This window comes from Marmota marmota, unplaced genomic scaffold, assembly GCF_001458135.2.
Source record: "Marmota marmota marmota unplaced genomic scaffold, marMar, whole genome shotgun sequence".
Classification (NCBI taxonomy): Eukaryota; Metazoa; Chordata; class Mammalia; order Rodentia; family Sciuridae; genus Marmota; species Marmota marmota.
The window spans coordinates 6,753,367-6,776,736 of record NW_026000021.1 but is presented as its reverse complement, the minus strand read 5'-3'; the positions used below and the strand labels follow the sequence as shown (position 1 = coordinate 6,776,736).

Genomic DNA, 23,370 nt, shown 5'->3' with positions numbered 1-23,370 from the left:
GAGAAGTAACAGCATAATAATTAGGAACATTGAAACAAACCTACCTGTCACTTATTAAGCCCTGGTATGTGTCGGACAAATACTATAATCACACCTTTAGACTTTTCACATCTTTGGACTTCATACTAAGTCTTTATCTGTGAGATGATCTCATTGTCTCCATTATAGAGATTTATAAAGTATAAACTTAAGCATCATACTAATATATTAATAACATAATAGAGCATGCAAAGTGCAGCATTATCCTACCAGATAAACCTACTGCAGGTGGATTTCTTTAATGTTTTGAGTGAGTTGTTTGGGGATATTGAATGTGATTCTTTATTAACTATGCTATCCCGAGTTGTATTAGTTTCAGCAATCTCTTGAGCCTACCACCTATTCACAGCATTATAGAAGTGAGAACAAGGAAAGATTGGGTCTTGTTAAACAGCCACTGAGAAATTTGTTCTTCCTTTTTCTATTCTTTGTTCATTTTCATTGCAAATGCCTCCACGGAAAAATATCTTTTCTCTCTTGTAAGGCTGTCTTAGATCACATTGTCTTCAATTTTGTGATCCTATTATCCTATGACATGAAATTTAAGCTACCAACATTTTCTCCTCATTTAATTCCTAGCAACTTTTGCATGTGTGCACAAGCCAAGTAGTAAATGCAATATTATAAGTAAAGTTAAATTAGCTCAGCTAACTGGCTCTCTGGTCAGACTGAGCATACACCACACCTCCTATGTGATAGGTGTCTCAATTCAACTATTATTCTCTTCACCTGTTTTTCTGTTGAGATTGTATAAAATAGACTGTCCATGCAAAATTCTGTCATGGTGCTTTTATTAAAGGAGACCTAAATTTGGCTGAATGACTACTACATGAAAAGGGAATCACATAGGCCTATCGACTTTGTTTTGCATATGAATTTTAATCTTTAGTATCTTATAGGGAAATGCGAATTAACTCAAGAAGGTAAGGATGGAGATTTACAGCCCACCTTCCACTGTGTTCTACTATAAAGGAATTACACTGTAAAAATTTTTAGCCAAACTGCATTTCTATATACAGGCAGAAGGTCTCCTTTCCTGCCTTCTTTCATTAATTTCTGTGTTCAACGGTTGACTCAACAGACTTATTAAGTGCCCACCATGTATTAGGCAATGGGTTAGGCTTAGAAGACTGATTGCTACCAGCAGTGTGTAGTCTTAACACTGAACTCAATTTAGCAAGACAGAGTCATTGGTTCTCAAACCAGTAAACCAAAAAAAAAAAAAAAAAGTCAAACATTGCATGTTCTGCCCTCTTACTACTCTTGACAGCCTTTAGATAAGACTTATTTTAGGCTATCTTATCCTTGTTGTGTTCATAAACAGCATAGAATTGCTATTTGCTAAGACTTTGAGAAGGTAGAGGCTTTTTTCTTCCATACCTCAGTTTATTCTAATTTTTCCCTGAGACATTTCCAGTTGTTGTTCTTTTTTTTTTTTTTTCTTGGTATTTGACACTTAGTCAAAATTTAATAAATAACTGGTGACTAGAAGGAAGGAAGGGAAGAGAAGAAACTTACTGTATTAGGATTTAGCAAATTATCTGACTTGGGATTTAACATACTCCAGAAGGTCTGACCCTCTTTTTTTTCCCTGTAAACCACTGTATACTACCTTTGATCTTATCAGAGGCAATTTTTTTTTCCATTGGGCAATTCCCTTTGAATTGGGTTTGGTGCACATGGCCTTGAGGTTACTTATTTGTTGTTTTGGCATTGGGGATGTTTTCATAGACAATCTAGAATCCCGGTGCAGCATTGTAGAAACTCCTTCCTTACCCATTCTGCCAAATTACTTCTACTCTGAGAATTTCATTCTATTACAATATACCTCCCCCTTCCTTTTCTTACACTGATACAATTGGAGCAGCCCACCTTGTTTTCATTAAATGATATTTAGCACCTGCATGGTATAAAATCTTATTCTAGGTGTCATGAATTTATAGTAATTAGTTGTAAAATATGAATCGTTGTGAGCTGGTGATAAAAGTAGTTATCTATTCCAAATTCCCCCTAGGGCTTACAATTTAGGTGGAGAAAGGGATGCCATCATACGGAATACCAAAACCTTAGTGTGGAGCTGCTCTAGAAACTTCAGTGCAGCAGGACATTGGAAGATGGAATGATGGATGAGACAGTGAGGTTAGGATAGACCTGGGAAGGAGGACAGGAGCTGACCCTGGTGGTACTTAGACCTGAGGGGCAGGAGAGCGTAATCCATCAGTCAGCAGAGAGCCTGAACTTAGGAAGGACACGAACAGCACTGAAAAGGGGGTTCTGAAGGTGTAGCAGTAGCAGGACCCAGTGATAAAGGTTGTACGTTAAGTCAGTATGTTAAACAGTTTGGACTTTGTGTTCTGGGGCAGCTTTACGCAAAATGCAGCTTTCTGTATTACTGATTCTACTGGATATTGTAGGGGTCTTAATCAAAACAAGTTTCTGTGGTTGAAAAACTGAGGAAAAACTGGGATACATTTTATTGAAGTTTTCTCCTGTGGAATTTCTTAGAGGGTATAATATGCTAACCTACATTATTAATGTCTAAGAGCTTCCCTAAATAGTTTTGATCACTGAATCTGTTTTTGATGGAGCTCCTTGGGAGGGGAGTTGTCTGTGAAGACTATTTTGGGAAATGTTGTTAGAAGTCATTGATTTTGAGTCAGAGGCAATACTGGGTGGCTGGTGTTGGAACATGAATTTTCAAATGCTGCAAAGGATGGATCTGACCAGGGAGTGATGAGGGAACTTTGACTCTGTCTAGATGGATGTGATGAGGCCTGGATTTGTTGCTGAAGCATCTGAATGGGAAGGAAGGGACAGATTTGAGGACCTATTAGATATTTGGGTAAAAGAACCTTCATTCATCTGTGAATGTCCAGATGAAAAAAGGATTGCAAAGATAGAATTAAGAATGGCTCACATTTTTGAGATGTCTACATTAGGAGCCTAAGGTAGCAATCTCTGTATGGATTTCTGACCTTCTTTATCCTTGGCATAATCATCAAAGCCCATGAGGTACTCCAAGAGTACTCAGAACCCAAGGAGACAGGGATGTCTTTGTAGACATGTCCCTTTTGTAGCAACTGCTCTGTAGTCAAAATGCTTTCTTAGTATAAAACACTGAAAACACAATTTGGCAAGGTCAAGCTATGTGTCAGATGTAATATTGCCCTAAGTGGTCCTGTGCAGTCCTGACCACTATCTGTCCTGTGGTGTGGCTGATATACACCCAGGAAGGAAGTGTCTACCACGTGAAACTGACTCTACACCCTGCCATAGAGAATCTGGCTCTTTGGCTTAAGTGCACTCTTTTCTGTTCATCCTGAGGAACTCTATCAGAAAGGCAGTGGGCATAGTAAAAAGATTATACAGATGTTTCTGCCAACTCTCTTGCATTTATTCATCTCTGGAGATACAAAAAATTTCAGCACACCGTGTTGGAACCCATCATTTATCTGTCTCATCTGCAAGGACTGGTCTATAGATTTGTTCACAATCTTTACGTCCTGCTTTAGGTATGGGCCTGATATTATACATCTGCCTCTTTAGTCATTCATGAAGTTATGTAGATTAATGCTTTCTTTTCCCATAATTATTTTCTGTCTATTTGAGTAGAGTTCTTAACACTTTTAAAAATAGGCAGTGGAAGAAAGCAGTAGTGTAAAATGAAAAGCGGAGCTGTATTTTCCCTCTTGAATTGTTCATCAGAGTACTTATGGTAAGTTTTCCAGTTTTCTTACATATTTATGAATATAAATGAATTTAACTGCTTAATTAATAACACCTGTAGCCTCTGTGTTTGCTTCTTTTCATGCCTACACTTGTTACAACTCTGTTCATGTATTTGGTAGCTTACAAATGATTCAAAGTAGTGGTGGTCATTAGTGTGACTATTTCTGAATATTTTTCTCCTTTATTGTTTGCGCTTCCATAAAATATCTGAATCCTTTTAATTCTCCTGCCATATTGCTTATCTGCATTTCACAAGGGCCTTGAAAACCCTACATTGTGTTTCTTTGTGCTTTTGTTTGAAAGATTTCTTCCCACTGGTGTCTTATTAAATTAACTTGCGCTACAGAGATATATACCATTGTCCTTGAGTGTGTTGACTACTTCAGGCTGAAGAAGTTCATGTTGATGCATAAATTCTTTATTTGACTGTCTACCTTGGATAAACTCACTATATCATTGCAAAATCGCTCCTTTTTAAAGGTGGTGGTTATATGTGTGCCATGTCTCACACACTGACATCTATAGATGGAACCATTGTGGTGGATCCAACAGAGCTGACTAGCTGTGGTTATTTGGCTAGCCAGAATTCGGGGCCTCATGTTGCTGCTTAATCCAAGGAGGCATGGCACTGAAGCCACAGCTGGGGAGGAGACTCTTATCGGGGACATTAATAAATGGCTTCTAGCATGCTTGATTGGAACAAGAACTTTTAACTGCACAGTGTATTTTTCTTCCATTAATTTTGGAATGATAACCAATGAATGGGAATAATGTCATGTCTCTATCAGTTCATGTGCCCACATTTATTTTCTGTTCAGATGGTTACAATGCAATCAAGGTATTTTGCCAGATATTTTATCCTTTTTTTAATAAACCAAAAATTGAATATGTTTGTGGGAATATTGGCTGTGCCTTTCAAAATGTGGATTTAAGAGTATTTTTCAGGGCTGGGGTGTGGCTCAGTGGTATAGTGCTTACCTAGCATGTGTGAGGCACTAAGTTTGAGTCTCAGCACCACATATAAAAAAATGAAATAAAGGTCCATTGACAATTAAAAGAAATATTTTATAAAGAGTATTTTTCAGAGTTTTATGAGTGTTATTTGATTAAAAATACAAGCATAAACAGTATATTATTAATATTCATAATAATAAAACACTTGTAATAGCCTTTTAGAAAGATGGGACAAAAGACATGCCAACTCAGCCGTAATCATACTAGAGTGTTCATTACTTTGGGAGCACAATTTTCCTAATGGGATTGCTAATTCAAATAAAGGATTTAATGTAGAGGGATACTCATAGTTTCTATCTTTATGTAATTAGGTTCAGAAGAGTGGTTAAGGTTCCCATTTTTCCAGTGAACAAATGACAACATGTCACATAAATAAGTGTACATATGTATCGTATACATTAGATTAACAGAGATTAGTACACTTGTAAAAAAAAAAAAACTGAGTTGTGAATTCAGAATCAAATAGATTAGATTTTATTTCTAATTCTATCCTTATTTAAAAATGTTTATTGCATTAAGTAGATTGTTTTTCTTAGTCTTAATTTAGCCATTGTTCCTTCCACTTTGAAATGTGAACTGCAATCTTTAGTTTATTCATGTAGGAAAAAACAAATGTATAGGCTTTGGGGCTTTGGAAAAGAATCCTTTGAGATCTTTAAGAGAAAGCACGTACTTGCTACTTATCATTTCATTCTCAGGAGTTGGCACATAATTGACTCTGTAATAAAACTTTTGTTCTTAATTCCGTGATCTAAGCTTTATATACTTATCATCTTATTCTGCTCCTAAATGTTACTTACAGTGAGAGAATCTTATGTAGAGTGGTGAATACTCCCACTACTAAGTAATGCCTTTGGAGGGCTGTTCTCATGCTCTTAGCTGCCTGCCACTGCCCACCCAAGAGGAAAGAGCTCGTTCATGAGAAAACTTGTATCCTATACCATTGAACAGAAGAGACAACTTTGGATACTTACCTGGGCCCGTCTGTGTTACCAATGACCTGTTTTCTACTTCATTCCTCATATCTTGGTTGGAATGAAAAGAATGAGGTACAAACCGTGTGGAAATAAAGAATGATCAAAATGAAATATTGGATAAAAAGGACTTTTGCAACACTGAGCCTTTCGTTTGTCCACCTCAGGACTGCGGACTAGACACATTTCCTGCAGTCATCACTAATACCATTTTTTCCTCTTCAGGAACATAACTATCATCAGATAGTGGATCACACGGATGGAAAAAATGTAGCTATTCCCTAAAAACTAGAGGTTTTATACTTTTTGTAGTTTTTTTCTCCAAAAATATTAGTAAGGAGGTGTTGTATTAAATAGTTGTCTGTGAGTTTATTTTGCATTTTTTCAAAAATCGATGTGCTCCAAAGTTCTTGAGACAAAGCAGTGTTTATATGAATATTTTTTCCTGGAAAGAGACAGGAAAATACACATAGTTTGTATCCCACTGCTTCTGTAGTAACTATAAATTGATGAAAATTCAAGTTCACTGAACATTTCTTTACATTTGTATAGGACATTTTTTCTCTTGTTTGCAAAAGTCCTTTTTATCCAATATTTCATTTTGATCTCTCCAACAACCATAAAATTCTAAGAAGATATTTCCTTTTTTATGAAATGATACTTTGGGGATTTAAATTTCTTTTTCAGTTTCATACAGCTAATGATGAGGTCAGGAGTCAAATTCAAGTTTTGAGGCTCCTAGTCCAAAGCTCTTTTAAATGTAATGCAGTGCTTCCATTTATATTTTTTAAATTAAGTAATTAACAAGTAACACTTCCTGCTCCCTGCTAGTTCTCAATTCTTTAGCAGAAACCAGTATGTCTGGATCTGCCTGACCTTGGATGACTTAACTTCAACCAGCCTCATATATAAACTGGCATCCTTCTGCCCATATCAAATAGTTATAATGAAGATTAAACTAGATAATGTATGTGAAGGGTGAAGCATATAGTAGAATTCAAAGATCCCTTTTCTTTACTTCCTCCTTTTTTCCTATATAACAAACAATCCTCAGAATTAATGCTTTAAATGACTTCAGTGGTACTACCTCTCATTTTTTGGGGTTGACTGGGTTCATCTGGGTCCATGCGCTCCTCATGACCTGATCTAGGGCTACCATCATCTGAGGTCTTCGCTGAACTGGAATACCCAAGGTGGCTGACTCAACATCTGATGCTTCCAGGAGAATGGGTAGAAGGCTGGGCTCAGCTGGGGTGCTGGGCAACTGGGTTTCTCTCCCTCTCCTTATCATTTCTCCATGTGGTCCTTCCATCAGGATTGCTTACATGATTGCTCAGGATAAACATGGAAACTTCGAGACTCTTCTAAGTTTGAGTCCTGGAACAGGGTGTCACTTCTGCCACATTTTATAGGTCACAGTGAGTCACAGGACCAACCTATTTTCATTGTGAAAAGAGGCTACATCAGGGCAGTCTGGGTCATGATAGGTTGTCCTTGTTCGACTACTGTAGTCATCATCATCTGAAAGTTTTTCAGTTGATCTAGAGCCTTTGCAGTGGAAAAATGACTGAAACAATGCCAACATGTGAAAAGGATTTCTGTTCTTCTTAATTATTCCCAGAGTTGAAGGAAAGCAGATAACCTGGCGGTTCTTCTAAAGATCATCCTGGAGTGCTGCTTTCTTTCGTACTCTGAGGTACACCTGGTAAAGGAAATGATGAAAGACATCTGGTTTTTCAGTGGTTTGGGGTAACACTGCCTCACATTGGAATTTATAATTTTCAAGTACTTTACATATATTTTCTCTTTATTCTCACCTTACTGGAGTGCACAAAGTTTCAGCATGAGACGAGGAGTTTAAATGACCTTTCCAATGGCACATAACTTAAAAAGGCAGAAATAGCGCTCTGACTCAGAACTTTCACAACTGGGACACTGTCTCCCATCTTGGTTCCATTCTAAGGATACATATGATGGGATGAGGGGCAGGAAGCCTAGTGGGAGGAGAGTGCTTGAAGAAAGCATGGGGTGGTTAGAGAGGGCAGAGCTCTTAGTGCACTTCTTACTCCTGCCGTTGTCTGCCTTTATGGACACCAGTGTTTAACTTATTTTACATCTTTCATTTGTGGGAAAATATTGTATCTACCATGGGATAGGGAAGAATTATTCTTTCCTAAGCTCTTTATGGGCTCATCTTCAGTATAAAGGAAATTATATAAATGGTCTAGCAGAGTGCCTGTCCTATAGTAGGTATATAAGACATATTCATTTTTTTTCCTCTCTCCATTTCTTAAGTTGCTTTCTGAGGCATGAAGCTGAACTTGGATTATATTTTGAAATGCATTTAGCATTTGCAGTACACTTTGTATCATGACCAATGAATGGAAAAGTTGAGGATTGCTTGCCTGGCTGCCCAGCAGGAACTCTGTTATGCTTACTTCTGAGACAGGCAACTTTGGCAAGGTTGGCATCTCTGCCTGGAAACACAGGGCTCGTTATTCTGTCACAGGACTAGTGACCTGATTGAACACAACTGTCCAGATCCTTACCCATGTCCCATTAAACCTGCTGTCTACAGACCCTCTTCCTTGGAGCTTGTCGCCTGTTTGAGAAGATGGTAAAGTGTGCTGGCTTGTTTTTGTAAATGACTGTTTCAGTAGAAGATTCTGGACATAAGATGAATTCTACCAGCAGCAAGTAAGTCATGAATTTAAATTTGCAGGCATTGTGCTCTACGACTTCAAAAGCCTCCCAGACCCTTTTATGGTTGGCATGGAATGGAGGCATTCTGCGTTTGTATTTGTTGGTGCGTCTGGGCAACCTGGCTCTGGCCTCAGGAACCTGTGCTTTAAAATGAGGTAGCTGAATTCACTTCCCTGGGGCTGGAGGAAGTTCTTAGTATACTTCTTTTGCTTAAATCTATGACAGGGTAGAAGAAATGTATCCTCGGAGTTTAAAGGTGACCATTTCACAGCAGCAAAGCTCTGTGCTGTGGTCTCTTGTGATCTGATCTGACAGTTCATGTATTACAGAGAGGAAAGCAGCCTCAGTCTGTGGCAATGCGTCTCTGAGTTTGTGACGTTGTTGGGAGATCATGCTTTGGTGTGTCTGCTTGTTTGTGACTAGAAAAAGAGCCCTGTGGTGACAATGGAAGCTCAAAGTGTCTTTTTTCTCTGCAACTGCTCCTAGGCATGCTTACATCAAACCAATACAAGCACATGCATTTTTTTTAAAGACCTCTGGGTAACGTGATTTTACAGTTTTTCTAAGTAACTTTTATTGTCAGGAACTCTCGCCTTATTGCTTATACATGTCTTTCCCATCTGAAAATGAAGCTGCTGGTCTCTTGTTTGTTTAATCGGGAGATATGGGGATTAGAATGTCACTATCTTGTGACTAAGGATATTCCTGGTATTAGGAGGACATTATTAACTCACTGTAGTTAACCTTATCCCCCATTGCATTCACTTTTCGATTCTTGAATGAAACTTAGGTTCATCAGATACCTTTTGCCTATTAAATTAAAATAAGACTGTAGTGGGTTATGGCCATGATTGACATTGAGAAAATTCCTTATGGTCTCACAGGCCTAAAACCTTGATTTCAAAGAACCACTGAAATACATAAAATGTGGTTGATTGCTTATGGGGCAGAAATATGCATCTGTGTCTGGTCTTCATTGCTATGAAAAGGAATAGGCTTTTTAAATTAATTTTTGGGAGTTCATGCTTCTTTCTATACACTGATTTAATTTGCATTTTCTAAATTTCATATATATGTTAAATTGTCAGGTAGCAAGCTTCTGCTTTGGGTTAAGGTTGGGTAGAGTGCGTTGTGGAGTCAATAATGAATGATCTTATGTGTTTTTTTGTTTTGTTTTGTTTTGTTTTTGGCATCTGCCATGTGCTAGATGGTGCGTTCTTCTCCTTAAAATCTATGTGCCTGGTGAGGTCAGACCCATGTCACCAAATACAGACCAGAATGTTCATATAAGATCTGAATGTCGTTGGGAGAGCTCAATGGCAGTCTCAGGGTCTGGGTCAAAATTCGTTTATCGGTTTTCTGTTTCACTGTGTGATAGGGACTAGCAGCAGATGTTTGCTTTAAAGGCTAATAAAAGTAAATCTGAGAGAATTTGCTTCCAATTTAGGTTCTTCTCCACTGAGAAAATAGCCAGCAGTGCAGGAGGGAAGCGCCTGCCTGAGGAGCCAGTGGCCTTGTCCTCAGCTGCCTCTACGTGTTTTGGGAGGCATGCCTGGAACGCTTCCCTGCATGCCTCAAGCCGTGGTCTGAGCTGAGCTGTCTGCTTGGTGGGTACCAGGGTGAGGCAGACAGCCCAGCCATCTAAAGGCCCATCCAATGGCAAATGTGAATTGGGTTATTCTGGCCTGCAGGTCCTGAATGCACAAGGCTTGGGCCACTGGCCAGCAACCTCACTCGCTCCCCGGGTCAATGGTCTGTTGGACTGAGTCCCTGGAGGCCGGCCTGGCTGACTGCTCACTCCATTTGCCATGCATTTTTCTCAGCCTTCCCTCCCTTCTTTGCGGAACTGCTCAGTGGTCTACTCACTGAGAGATGAAATTGTTTCTGATAAACTTGATCACATAGCTGTAGATGAATATGTACTTCTTTTCCTGAGGAATATTTGCACATTAAATCAGGACCTCAAAGGCTTGAACACAGTGTTCGTCCTTGTGTCCTGAAGTCACTTCCCTGATGTTGTCTCAAGAGCCAGGCATTTTCAGATGTCCTTGTTCTGTTTAAACTTCTCTCCTTATGCCAAAGTAAAAAACAGCAAAACATTTCCGTGGCCCACAAGTTCTGCCTGCCTGGGCCCTGGCTTCTCCTTGGCTTCCCTCTTCACTCACCTTTTCACTGCTCAAAAAGCACATTGCTGGCTGCTGGGCTCTTTTCTCCAGACTAATGACTCCTCATCTCTTAGGTCTCAGCTTAAACTTCCTCCATCCATAGACTCTGTCAGAGCCTTTCCCAGCCCCCACCACCTGCAGTGTGCATCCTGTACTTCCTTTGTGGTTCTCATCACATTCGTACCTATAGTTTCAGGTCAGAATTTCTTGTTAGAGTGTCATGAACATAGAGACAATGTTTGTCTTGCTCATTATTCAGTACTGATGGTAGAGCTAAATGTGGAGGTCCTCATTCAACAGTTACTAGAAGGAACAAGGAAAGAAAGGAAGAAGGGTACTTGGCATTAAGCAGTCTGGGGATGGTGGTACCTAGAGGGTGTATGAGTTTCCTATGGCTGCTGTAACAAGTTGCCACAAACTTAGTGGCTTGAAATAACACACCTATATTACCTCTCCGTTCTGGAAGTCGGGAGTCCTAAAATCAAGTTGTTGGCAGGGCTGCATTACTTTTCAAGGCTCTGTGGATAGAATGAAGCCCTTCCCACCTTCTCAAAGATGCTTGAATGCCTTGGTTGTAGCCCTCTTCCAGCAACAGTATCACTTCAACCTTTGCTTCCATCATCATACCTTCTTCTATTAATCTGGAATCTTTTGGTCCCTTGTATAAAAACCCTACTGATGATTCTGAGCCCACTCAGATATTCCAGGATAATCTCCCCATCTCAAGATCCTTAATTGCACCTGCAAACTCCTTTTTGCCATGTAAGAAAAAGATTAACAGGTTCTGGAGATGAGGATGCAGACATGGGTTGAGGTGGAGGTGGGGACATCATTTTGCAAACCACTACTGGATTAGCTGTTGAAGCAAATGTGTCAGGGGGCATAATATAGATTTTGGGCTAGGAGAGGAGAGTGACTAAAATGTCAGGCATAGTTCAGGACAAACAAATTTAGTGGCGTCTCTGAAAGAGAACAAAAATCAGAAAGTAAGATTATGGGCAGCGTCCAGGGATACTGCTAATCTAAAACGGGGCAGCAAAGGGGGAATTATTATTTTTTTTCAGGATAGTGAAGTTGCAAATTGAAATTGAGGAAGGAAGAAATAGAATTTCCCAAGGACCAGGGCTGCTCTGATGACTTGATGGGAGAATAAGCTAGAGCAGCACAGTGTTGAGTAGGCATCTGGGCTGGATCTGTCTGAGTAAAGGATGTTGCCATGAATCTCTGTTACCCAACTGTATATAGAAGAGAATTTTTCTTGAATCTTGATGCCACATTTTACAAGTTAGGGAGCTAAGGCCTAGGAAATTCAAGTAGGTTGACCAAGGACACCTGGCTCCAATGCTGCCTTTCTTCTAGCTGTTGGATACCTCCTCTGAAATGTTCTCACATGATCCTGTCCTACGTTCATTGCCCGCGTGTAGGAGGCACATGGTAAAGGAGAATCCCCATCTAAAACTAGTAGATTGCCTTTTGATGGAACCTTGACCTTGGGCGGCTGGTTTGATGAGAGATGGACAAAAGGAAACCCTTCCTGAGAGTGTATAGAAGGAAGTGGAACATGCCGATTTAGGAATGATCACAAGCAGTGTAGCTCAGTGGGGCACCTGTTGTCAACAGAGCATTATCCCACCATCTTCTCATGGTATCTGTAATGAAATCCAGGGAGCTTGACCCGGGAGGCTGATATGAAAGGATTGATCACTAGTGTTTCCCTTTTAGTGCCGATGGAGCCCATTTTCTTCCTGGGCAGTAACAATAGTTACTCCAGAATATCCACACTACTACTTGGGATGAATTTCTCAGCTGCTTGGAACACTTCATCAACAATATGATTGGTCTATTAGCACGCAATTAACACATGACCTTACTGGCAAAGAGACTACAGATAATCTGACAGGATCTTTAAAGTTTTCAGTTCCCTTCTCCTAGTCCAGTAACCCATTCGAAATACTTCAGAGTGATTCTGGAACACGTAACCTGAGGCAAACATGACTTAAACTAGCCACAGCAGAAAAGGATGTGGTAAGGGGGAGGGTGTCGGAAATCACAAAACCATGGAGAAGCAGACATAGACAGAACAGGAAGGGAATATACACCTGAGATGTTCTGTGCCTGCCTCCGTGCGGTTGCCAGGTTTCAGAATGAATGTAAGTCTTCTCTGCTCCTCGGATACACTTTTGTAAAGAAAACATATATTCATGTATTTAAGTGGGTCTTTAACTGTTAATGGATATCCTCCCACAATAAAGGCTTTGTGAGGCTTATTGGAATGCTTTTTACCACATAAGACCTTGGGTTCCTAGGGGATTTTCCTTTTAATTTAAAGTGATGAGGGTAGGTACATAGGTGGAGGCTGCTTATTGGATTTTAATTTTATGCTATAAAATTTGAAAGGGTTGGGAAATTCTATGTGATTATAAATGAATAGTGCAAAACGTTAAGGGGCTAGGAAATTAACATAGAACAAAATTGCTATATGTCAAGTATTTTTACTGTTTCTTCGTTTTTAATGTCAACATCATTAATGAGACTATCATAAAACATCCGTTAGTCTCACAAGAGCTAAATTTATACAGTGAAAATTATGTCAGGAAACATGACAACCACCAAGGTAATCGATTATTTTAAATAACAACTTGGTATAGATTTAAGGGGTACAGTGTGATAATTTAATGTACAAATACCATGTAGAATGATCAAGTCAGAAAAGTTTCCATCGCCTTTAACGTTTTTAAAAAAGTTTTAATGCATAATGGTACAAATTTATGGGGTACAGTGTGATATTTCAATACATGTATATAACATGTACTGAAAAAATCAGGGTAATTCATGTTTCCATCTCCTTATCATTACTTTGTGCTTGCAGCTTCGAGCTTTTCTAGTTCTTCATAAGATGCGTAAGAAGTCTGTGAGTGATAGTCACTCTACTGTGCTATAGAACATTGTACTTACCATTTCTTCCCAACTGTTTAGGTACCTGTTATCCAGCTTCCTTATGTCCCCCTCCACCAGTATCCTTCCCAGTCTCTACTAATCACTACTGATAGAGCCATTGTCTTTCTGTATCATCTGACATTTTATTTAATGCAATGACCTCCAGTTCCATCCTGCAAATAATAGGATAATTTAAAGAGTAGTTACATCACATTTCTGCCCTAAATTTCATTATTTGACTGTTTTTAAGGAGAACTAGGTAGGTAACCTGTGTTTATAAATGAAACACAATCTTAAAGACAAACTAACATTACTTTAAATAGTAGGTGGATATAAATGATTCCATTCACAAGATCTCAAATTTTTGCTAGCTTCATCATGCTGAAAGTATTGAATTTAGAAAATGGTTAAATTCTGGCCTCATTTCGTATTATTAAAAGGAACCATAGGTTGAGGAACCTCTGGGAAACAGGGCATCCAGAGAGGAGTAAATAACTCTAAGACGTTAAGCATAAATTGAGTGGGACTCAATATCTTCAGAGTGCAGATTTAACACTGCCTGGCTGCTCACTCATTTACAATGCACCTAATTGTCATTTTGGCACAGACTTTATTAACCCTTTCTTTGTTCAAATAAATTCTGTAGAATTGCCCTTCTAGAGGACTGTTTTTCAAACTTTATTGACAAGGCTACCAAAAGAAATACATTTTATGTTTCAACCCAGTACACATATGCATGCAAATATATACACACACCATAGTTTCAGACTTCATGAAATGGTGCTAAACCACAAATTGAAATGAAGGGCAAGCGTGAAGAGTTGGCCACTGCATTTGGTACCTCACCTTGCTTCCATTATGCCTTTCCCCACCAATCCCAGCCATTGGCTGCAGGATCAGTTGCAATAATTATGTAAGTTTCTGCTAAGGTCTGTGCAGTGCAAGTGTTTTCTAATCTATCTCATTCTTAAAGAATATTAGTTGCAGCACAATGGAAATTTTTGTTCCTTCGTAATGTACTGTGATCCACTTTAAAGAGTTTTCAGAAAAAAATAATATATACATATATAGATAGAGATATAGATATTATTATATTGAAGGAATAAATATGTCATTTTTTTTGTACTGGAAATTGAACCCAAGTGTGCTTGACTACTGAGCCATATCCCCAACCATTTTATTTATCATTTATTTTTTTATTTTGAGAGAGAGTCTTGCTGAGTTGCTGAGGCTGCCTTTGAACTTGGCATCCTCCCACCTCAGCTTCCTGAGCCACTGAGACACTGGGATTACAGGTGTGCCCCACTGTGCCCTGCATAGATATGTCTGTTTTTTATTTTCTGTAACAAGCATTTTTCATGTTGTTATTCCAAGGGTGGATGGTGATTTTTTTTTCCCCCTCTAGAATACATCTTGATTTTCAGTGTTTTCTTTTCCAAAGGCTCTTCCTTACCTGCCTAACCAGGAAAATGTAGTCTGTTCACTGTCACCTGGCATTGTCCTTAGGAGTCTCCCTCACCAGAGAGAGAGACTACTATTTCCTGAGACTATGGATTCAGATACTGTTCTTCATTCCATTCAGCACTCAAATTTGCCATTTCCTTGAGGAAAATCTGTCTTGATGATTTCAGACCTGCACTATCATGCTTCTCATTCCCTGTAGCTCAGCTGTTGGAACATACAAGAGTTGGCTGCCCCAGCATTATAATCATTCCATATCTGCTATTTCTATCTCCTTTTTTTTCTGTTAAATTAAATCTTTATTCTTCTCTTTCTCTGAGTTATAAACTCCTGAAGAGCAGGGTACATTTTTCTATATTTCTTATATTTTCATCACTCCTAAAATCCTGGCCCCGGTGTAGGAACTCGCTGAATGCAACAATGGAAACTGATTGTGATGTGTTACCTGTTCCTCATGCTTTCCCTCTAAATTCTCTAACTTTAAAACTGTATCATATATCCATTGTAAGTAGGGATGGTTTTAATTCTAATTGCTAAAGATCTTGAACATTTTTTCATATATTTGTTGACCATTTGTATTTCTTCTTCTAGGAAGTGCCTCTTCAATTCTTTTGGCCATTTATCGCTTGGGTTATTTGGGGTTTTGGTGTTAGATTTTTGAGTTCTTCATATTTCCTGGAGATTAATGCTCTATCTGAGGTGCAGGTGACAAAGATTTTCTCTGATTCTCTAAGCTCTCTCTTCACAATCTTGATAGTTTCCTTTGGTGTGAAGAATATTTTTGGTTTGATACTGTCCCATTTATTTACTTATTTATTGATTGATTCTTGATTTTACTACTTATGCTTTAGGATTCTTGTTGAAGAAGTCTGTTCCTAAGCTGACATGGTAGAGAGCTGGGCCTACATTTTCTTCTAGTAGGTTCAGGGGCTCTGATTGAATGCGTAGGTTGTTGATCTACTTTGTGTTGAGTTTTGTGCAGGTGAGAGATAGGAGTTAAATTTTATTTTGCTGCATATGAATTTCCGGTTTTCTCAGCACCATTTGTTGAAGAAGCTATTTTTTCCCAATGTATGTTTATGGCATATTTGTCTTGTATGAGATGACTATATTTGTGTGGGTTTGTCTCTGTGTCTTCTACTTTGTACGATTGGTCTTCATGTCTGTTTTGGTGCCAATACCATGCCATTTTTTGTTGATAGGCACTAAGGGCAATTATCAAGAAATCAAGTAATAATAAATGTTGATGAGGATTGAGGGAAAAGGTACACTCATACATTGCTGGTGGCACTGCAAATTGGTACAACCACTCTGGAAAATAGTATGGAAATTTCTCAGAAAACTTGGAGTGGAACCACCATTTGACCCAGTTATCCCATTCCTTGGCATGTACCCAAAGTACTCAAAATCAGCATACTATAGTGACTCCCCCTCATTAATGTTTATAACAGTTCAATTCAAAATGACTAAGCTATGGAACCAACCTAGGTGACCTTCAACAGATGAATGTATAAAGAAAATGTGGTACATGTACACAATGGGATATTACTCAGCCATAAAGAAGAATAAAATTATGGCATTTGCAGGTAAATGGATGGGACCAGAGACTATCATGCTAAGTGAAATAAGCCAATCCCCCAAAACCAAAGGTCAAATGTTCTCTCTGATAGGTAGATGTTAACACACAATGTCAGAGTGGAGGGAGAATAGAAGTTCATTGGATTAGACAAGGGGAAATCAATGGAAGGGAGGGAGGATGGGAATAGGAAAGGCAGAATGAATTGGACATAACTTTACTATGTTCAGGTCTGAATACACACCAGTGAAACTCCACATCATATACCACCACCAGAATGAGGTCATAATTAGAATAAGCTATACTCCAGGTATCTATAATATGTCAAAATATACTCTACTGTCATATATATCTAAAATGAACAAATAAACAAAAGAATAGAGTGGTGCCTTTAATTTTTTGAAATTATTTAACAAAGTGTAACCTGCATTCCAATGAGCACACAAATCCAAAGCATATTGTTTTTTCACAAAGTGAATACACCCATGTAATGGTATACAAGTAAGGAAAAGAAGTCAAGAATACACTTTGTATCCTGTTGTAGTCACCAGCAAATACTATCATGATTTATAGTGCCATAAATTTGTTTTTTTCCTGTTTGAGGTTTGTATAAGTAGGCTATTCAATACTTTTATTTTGATTTTTGCGGCTTTTTTCATTTAATGTTATAATTGTGATGCTTACCTATATTATTGCAAGCAGTTTTATATATGTCATATATATTTTTATGTTTTTTAGTTATACATGGACACAATATTTTGTTTGTTTTTTATGTGATGCTGAGGATCAAAGCCAGTGCCTCACATGCGCAAGGTGAGCACTCTGACACTGAGCCACAACCTCAGCCCCTGCAAGTAGTTTTAAATTGTTACTGTGCAGTGTTCTATTAACTGCATATACCATAGTTTATTTATGAGTATTGATGGGCATTTGAATATTTTCCTGGCTTAGGGTTTTTGTGGAGCATGTAGCTATTGAACATCTTGTACATATTTTTGTTAAATATTTTCTTGGCTCTTCAGTATACTTATGTTTAGGTGTACTAGGTACGACCAAACAGTTCGCCAAACTGATTGTACCAATTTAGATCCCACCAGCAGTGAATGAGGGTTTTGTGTTCTCTATGTCCTTGATGATGGGCATTTGGTATTTTTAAGTCTTTATGTGGGTATAGATATTAAAAACGTATATTTTCCCATTCTGTGGCTTTCTTCTTAATATTTTTGAATATATTTTTATTGTGAAAAAGAGAAGCCAGTTTGCCAGGCCCCCCTTCATGCTTAGTATTTGCTGTGATCTAAGAAACTTTTGCTTATTCTGAGTGGTTGAGTTTTTTTTTTTTTTTTAATAGTTGTTTTGCTGCTTTCTATCTTCTATGTATAGTTGCACTCCCTCAGGAATTGACTTTTGGTTGGTGGTATGGGCTAAGAATCAGGAGTCATTTTTCTCCTATGGACTTCCAGAACCATGTAGTGAAAAGACCTTTCTTCCCTAAGTACGTCCCCTTGTCACTTTTGTCAGATATAATTATGTGAGAGCCTGTTTCGGGTTTTCCCTTCTGTTCCATGGGTCTTTTTGATTTCTTTTTTTTTTTTTTTTTTTGCTTCAAAGACACTGTATTGATTCTTCCTTTGCAACTGTTCTTGATGTGCAGTGTAAGTCCTGTAATGTTTGTTGTCCATCTTTAAGATTGTCTTGGGCATCATAGATTTTAATGTTTTGAGTGTCATGCTAACTGTGCATAAAATAACACTCTATAAAGAGTCCACTGTCAATAAATTTTATGAGACCAATGGGAGGTTAAAGAGAAAGGTGACAATGAAAAACCAATGAGAGAAATCCATGCATGTTGGAAGATGTTATTCTGTCCTGATTTTGCAAACTTCAAAATTCCTGAATTTGATGAGGGAGGTCTTATACAGAGAGAGAGATTCTGAGGGGATTTGACTAGGTGGTGGGAAGACTCTAAATATGAATTAAGGTGATAGTTGAAGTAGGAAAATGAATACAAGGAAAAACAGCTTTATTAAGTTGTGTGCCAAAATAAAAGCTTAAATATAGTTAAGGATATAAAATAATAAAAAATGAACAGTGAAAAAAAACCCAGAAATTGATCTCTGGAGAAGGTTCCATTTTTGAGTGGGGTGTGAATAAAATCTGTGTAGAAAAAAAGGCTTTAGTGTTGCTTTATTTTTTTAACTTGTCAATCATTTTCCTACTGAGGGAGCCACAAAAGACAAATCTTAAATAGAAGGAAACTCTTGACCCCCAGTTTTAGCTCCTGTCCAAGTACATGTGTGGGCACAGAAAGGAAAAACACATGGACCAATGACATTGCAAGTCATGGTGATTATGTGCATTTCTACCTCAGAAGAGGAGACAGAGGGGAATATAAATATGCAAACATTGTATTACTTGGAGTATATAAGGCAGATTTCACAGACATTACTTCTTATTATCTGGACATTCTATTTTTTTTTTTTTAAGTACTGGGGATTGAACTCAGGAGCATCAGAAGCACTCAACCTCTGAGCCACATTCCCAGCCCTATTTTTATTTTATTTAGAGACAGGGTCTCACTGAGTTGCTTAGGGCTTCACCATTGCTGAAGTTGGCTCAAACTTGGTGATCCTCCTGCCTCAGAATCCCAAGCTACTGGGATTACAGGAGTGAGTCACTGGCTGGATCTCTGAGTATTAAGACTTTGTGATGGTTAATTTGAATTGTTAACTTGATTGGATTAAGAAATGCTAAAGATTAAGAGACTTCTGAGTGTGTCAATGAAGGTGTGTCTAGAAATGATTGGCGTGTGTTACAGTGAACTGAAACAGAGAGTCTCCCTAAGCATGGGCAGCACTGTCCAATAGGATGGTGACTTGGATGTAATAAAAGTTGGAAGAACAAGGAAGCAGCAGTAGGTGCAAGCTCCGTTCTTCTTGAATGGGTTCTTTTTTTTTTTTTTTAATATATGACAGCGGAATGCATTACAATTCTTATGACACATATAGAGCACAATTTTTCATATCTCTGGTTGTATACAAGGTATATTCACACCAATTCATGTCTTTATAATGTACTTTAGATAATAATGATCATCACATTCCACCATCATTTACAACCCATGCCCCCTCCCTTGCCCTCCCACCCCTCTGCCCTATCTAGAGTTCCTCTATTCCTCCCATGCTCCCTCTCCCTACCCCACTATGAATCAGCCTTCTTATATCAAAGAAAACATTCGGCATTTGGTTTTTTGGGATTGCCTAACTTCACTTAGCATTATTTCCTCTAACTCCATCCATTTACCTGCAAATGCCATGATTTTATTCTCTTTTATTGCTGAGTAATATTCCATTGTGTATATATGCCACATTTTTTTTTAATCCTTGAATGGGTTCTTGATTGCTGCTGTGATTGACTAAGGATATCAGACTCTGGCGCCTTCATTCTTCCATGCCAACTCTGGCAGTGATTGTCCAGGGAGTTTTCTGAGCCTTCAGTCTCAGATTTACATAGCATGGTTGATCCCTCTTATTCTGAGGCTTCAGCCTTTTGGACTTTGCAGCTACTGATTCCTCCAGCTCTCCAGCCTGTAGACAGCCATTTTGGATTATCCAGCTTCTGGTCATGTAAGCCAATCTACTAAATCTTCTTTTCATACTTCCTGTTGATTTTTTTCCTCCAAAGAACACTAATAAAGGCTCCTTGCAGCCTGATTGAGAAATACCTCCATGTGTTTCCTAATTTAAATTCAAGGTGTCCAGTAAATATCATAGCTTTTGCTTGAAATACCTGAGCTAAAGCTGGAGAGGGCTTAGATGATTTGACCATATTGAAAAATGAAGCTTCTAACCATGGAATCCACCAGTGCAAGGAAGAATTTGATTTTATGTGGTTTGCCCAGAAAAGGGCCAGTTGGCCTTTGAAATATAGTTTCCATAGCTACTGGGTGGAATCAAAAGCAAATGCTGTGGCAGAATATTTTTCTATGCTACTTTTACTGCTCATGGTAACTATGAGCAGCTATTCTGGAGATGAAATACTGGGAAGTGCTACAGTGAGTGATTGACTTTCTTTTGGGGAATTTTCTCATTTTTCTGAGATTTGACTAGAACTGCCTTTCTGTTAAAAAAAAAAAAAAAAAGATCGTAGTAAAGGTCATCTTTCCAGATACAACTTTATTGAACAATGCCCTGCTAATTGTGATTTTAAAAATTTGGACTACAGTTAAATGATAGAAGAATCCAGGATTTGCTGCTCCTGAATATTTTTTTTCCTTTAAGAGGAGTATAATAAAATGATTTCTCAAAGGATCCTTAAAGTGTTTACTTTGAACTTTTCAGTATAATATGGTCAGCTAAAAATGCCAAGCACTTAACATCTAAGAAACATTATGACAGTTTGCTTTTTTATTTTGGGATATAAAATATACATTGATGTATATCATGTTACCCTAGTTTTATAGTAATCTACCATTTGTATGAACAAAAACAGACATTTATTCCTTCAATGTAAAAATATGTGGCCTTCCCAATAATGACTCCCAGGTATGAGAGGAAGATAAATATACATTCACTTTGATTTATTGTTTATGTGTCTTTGAATTTGGGTCTGTGTATTCTTTTCTTTCTTGTTTTTCAAAAATGTTTTCTCATTCATTTATATTTCTTTTAAAACTGATAGATCAAAGTGACTATTAAGAAAGGTCTGGCTGATAGGCAGTGACAGTATCCTTTTCAAGACTGCTTTGAAGAGTACATGAACATGGCTAAAAGTTGCCTCTCTCTTATCTGTCTGCACCAAACCTTCAATAAATCCATATTCCAAATAACAAGTATGATTTGGCTCAACAGATACACTTTGGGGACAGATATGTTCCTGTCTCATCCAACCCAGCTGCTTCCTCAAAGTCTCAGCTTCTAGAAGTTCTAGGAACATTTTTGTTTGTCTCTGGGTATTATCTCTCAGATAGAGCTAGGTTCTTGCTTTTAAAGCACTTTTACTCTTTGTAAAATTTTTATTGGTGTGTTATAATTATACATAATAGTAGTATTCATTGTGCCACATTCATACATGCCCTTAACATAATTTGATCAATCTCATTCCTCAGTACCTTCCCTTTCTCTTCCCTTCTTCCTCCCTAGTCTACTAGCTCTACTCAATTGATTTCCCTTCTATTACCTTTTTTTTTAAAATTTTTAATGACATGTCCTTTCCCTTTTGTTGTAGTAGAGTATAATTCCAGGGGTAGGTCAGAGTTCATTTTTATAAATGTTCTATCTAATGTTTTTATAGTTTAGAAAATGCATGCACTTAACCAAGTCAGATTATGATAATATTTACTCTTTTTAGAAATTGGGATTAAGATGTTTTAAAATAGGGATTGAGCTGTTTGGTCTTGGTCAATTTATTTTTATTTATTTATTTGTTTATTATTTATTTATTTATTTATTTTCGTAGTGCTGGGATTGAACCCAGGACCTTGTGCATGCAAGGCAAGCACTCTACCAACTGAGCTATATCCCCAGCCTCATTTTATTTTTAATGTCTAAGATATCCCTGTATCCAGATCACTCATCTCATCCTGAAATTTAGAAGACTGACCAGAGAAAGACCTTTGATCAAACCACATTCCTGGGGTCTTTGAAAAACAAAGACCTGAGACAGTCGATAAAAGTAGGAGAGGAGAAAAAGGCATTACTTCTTGGAATCAGGAGGAAAGATCACCAAAGACTGCCGTATTTTATGTCTCTGGGAACTTTCTTTGGAAAACAAAGTCAATCCCAGGGATACAACTTGTGTCAACAGTTGAGCACCAGATAAAATGCCTGAATTTATAAATACAAATTGTATTTTGCAAACTTGATGTAAATAAATCTTCTTGGGGAAGATCCAAAAGTCAGGTTCCAGAGCTAAAAGTCATCAGTGATTTTCATAATGTCTCTAAGATACTTTGAGCCTGTCAGTCAAAGCATGAAATATATGTCTGTATGTGTGAATTTTTGTTAATTATTGCTGAGTAATACAGCTGAGCCTGAAAGAAAACCCCAAGAAGGGTAGAGAAGAGAGTTCTCTGACATTTAAAAGCAAAGAATTTCTGGAATGAAGTTCCAGAAAACATCAATAATTGTTTATATGCAGTGTGTGGGAATCTTCCGCACAAAGCATACTAGCTTACTGGAGCTTCCAACTTGCTTTCTAAAAAGCCAGTTTTCTTTGCCTGCTAGTCCCAGACTTGAAACAGAAAGCAAACCCTATGTTGAGGATTAAATTATAGAATAAGGAAATGATAAGGTAAGAAAGCTTAGAAACTCATGATTCTTCTTAAATATATCAAAATTTTGGCAAAATTGCCTGTCTTTAAAGTCAGTGTTGTGGGAGGGTGGAAGCAAAGGAGAAAAATATAATGTACTGAAATGTTTTTCTATTAAATAAGCTGAATATCCCATCCTGAAGGAAAATAGAGGCAGAAGACAACCTTCTAATGAGTGCTTTGTGAATCAGATTATCAGAGCTTGCTTAGAGCATTCACCTAGTATTTCTTGTGGAGGTGGTTGGTGGAGCTGCCATATGCCAGCTTGGGTCCGGGCCAGGGAAGCACACAGGAGAGCTTTTGCATTCTAGCCGTCCACTCTCGCCTGGCAAAAAGCACTTTTTGTATGTGGTATAAGTGGCCAAGTTATTTGTACACAATGGGAAGCTGAAATTTCATTTCCACATGAAATTAGTGAATAATGGCTTTCAAGTCTCACTGAATAAGCATGCCCAAGACACA

General features: G+C 38.0%; 1 protein-coding gene across 13 annotated transcripts in view; it reads left to right on the top strand.

Moving 5' to 3' along the window:
* Nckap5 (NCK associated protein 5) overlaps nucleotides 1-23,370 on the top strand; it is a 953,350-nt gene that overhangs the window by 384,236 nt on the left and 545,744 nt on the right. Inside the window, exon 1 of one of the 13 annotated variants that reach the window (XM_048810457.1) lies at nucleotides 4,843-8,453. The exons of the other annotated variants lie outside the window; for them this stretch is intronic. Within the exon in view, the coding sequence (XP_048666414.1) occupies nucleotides 8,401-8,453 (53 nt within the window). The 5' untranslated portion in view covers nucleotides 4,843-8,400. Of the gene's footprint in view, nucleotides 1-4,842; nucleotides 8,454-23,370 lie in introns of those variants that run through there. 13 annotated transcript variants of the gene reach the window in all.